This window comes from Sinocyclocheilus anshuiensis, unplaced genomic scaffold (genome assembly GCF_001515605.1).
Source record: "Sinocyclocheilus anshuiensis isolate Anshui unplaced genomic scaffold, SAMN03320099.WGS_v1.1 scaffold207, whole genome shotgun sequence".
In the NCBI taxonomy this organism is placed as follows: domain Eukaryota; kingdom Metazoa; phylum Chordata; class Actinopteri; order Cypriniformes; family Cyprinidae; genus Sinocyclocheilus; species Sinocyclocheilus anshuiensis.
This window is the reverse complement of record NW_015551045.1, coordinates 609396-611051: the sequence shown is the minus strand read 5'-3', so window position 1 is coordinate 611051 and position 1656 is coordinate 609396. Positions and strand designations below refer to the sequence as shown.

Genomic DNA, 1656 nt, shown 5'->3' with positions numbered 1-1656 from the left:
TATATATATATACACCTTGCTACGTGTACTCTGTTAGGCTAACTGAGACTTGTCATTTGCACTTATATATTGTTGCTCTTTTGTTAGTTTTGACTGCTTTTATTGTCCTCATTTGTAAGTCACTTTGGATAAAAGCGTCTGCTAAATGACTAAATAAATAAAATAAATAAATAAATTGTGTGCCTCTAGTTAACCGTGACGCAAACCTTCGCCTTAAAGAAAGCTTCTTGTATTATTGTTATTATTTTGCTATTATTATTCAATGTTTCTTCACCAGCTATGTCCTGTTCTGGGATGGAAACACAGAGAGATGGATGCAGGCAAACCTGTGTCACTGCTGAGGCTGCGCGCGTGTTCATGTCCCAAAATGCACGTGGAACTCCGTGTGGTCGCTCGCGCTACGTGGACGCACAGAGCAAATCTCGCTGCCATCATTTTTTTTCCACCAGTTCAAATGCGTCCCAAAACTTCACCGAGTAGAGCTTTAACAACTCCAAAACTTCTGAGCGCTGCGGTGGTTTTAACCCCCGGACCGTTACACGCGCGTACGCGGTCATTCACCTGACAGGTCAAAGTCAAGCGTCCAATCACTGTGTGTTCAGCTGAGGCGTGCGTGCGTGCGTGCGTGCATCAGGGGGAAAGAGACCCGCTAATTAGAGTGAGATACCGGTCATCACGTGTACAAAAATACCTCTTAATTAACACCATTTCCTGTTTGGAGAGCCATGAAAGATACACACACAACCGAAAAGGCCAGCTAAAGAAAGCCGGAGCGTTTATGGAACTAAATGAACACTTTGTTCTATAGATTAATTATTTTGTTATGTAACGTTACAAAGAGCCTATACATACAGATTTTGTCAGACTCTAGGGGACATTTGAGCTATTTGTCCTAAAAGTGAAGTTAGGTCGAAGGACAAACACACATGAATCGATGGTTGGCAGAGAGACAGAACAATAAATGTTAATCTTTGGAGGAGAACAAACACAAGCAAAACGGACTACTTTTGATCACTTCAAACAGACGATTGCAGTCTCATTAACTGATCACTGGTAGTAGGAAATGGTGTTTACTTCGGCCATGATCACTGATAATGTGAGTCAGACAACAGAGGAAGGGTATTAAGATGGTATTATAAAGAGAATTTAGCATAAAATTATGTGATAAACATGAAATTCAATCCAATTGACAGATTTTCCTTCAGTAAACTTAAGAGGTCATATGATGTTGCTAAAAATAACATTATTTCGTGTATTTGATGTAATGAAATGTGTTTATGCGGTTTAAGGTTCAAAAAACACATTATTTTCCACATACTGTACATTATTGTTTCTCCTCTATGCCCTGGTCTGAAAAGCGAGGTGTGCTGTGATTGGCCAGCTATCCAGTGCGTTGTGATTGGCCAAATACCTCAAGCGTGTGACAGAAATGTTACGCCCCTTACCATACTGTGATGTTGTGTCCCGGCCGGAGCATAACATAAAACCATGTCTGCATTTGTGATCGGAGAAATGACAAACAACAAACGCTACTCTACACTGCCCAAAACTCGCGTTTGAATCATCAGTGGCAAATTCTTTAAATATAAAAAACTTACTTACAGTATGTGAGTCAGAACAGCCGGCATTGTAGTCTACTCTACCAGGATCAGTAAA

At 40.5% G+C, this 1656-nt stretch overlaps 1 protein-coding gene across 5 annotated transcripts in view; it reads right to left on the bottom strand.

Annotated features, from left to right (window-relative positions):
• nme4 (NME/NM23 nucleoside diphosphate kinase 4) overlaps positions 1-552 on the bottom strand; it is a 15798-nt gene extending 15246 nt beyond the window's left edge. For 3 of the 5 annotated variants that reach the window (XM_016451352.1, XM_016451351.1, XM_016451349.1), the window contains exon 1: positions 327-546. In XM_016451352.1, coding sequence (XP_016306838.1) covers positions 327-435 — 109 coding nt within the window. In that variant the 5' untranslated portion in view covers positions 436-546. Of the gene's footprint in view, positions 1-326 lie in introns of all 5 variants that reach the window. The other 2 variants (XM_016451347.1, XM_016451350.1) reach the window with 2 other exon arrangements.
• Positions 553-1656: the final 1104 nt, after the last annotated feature.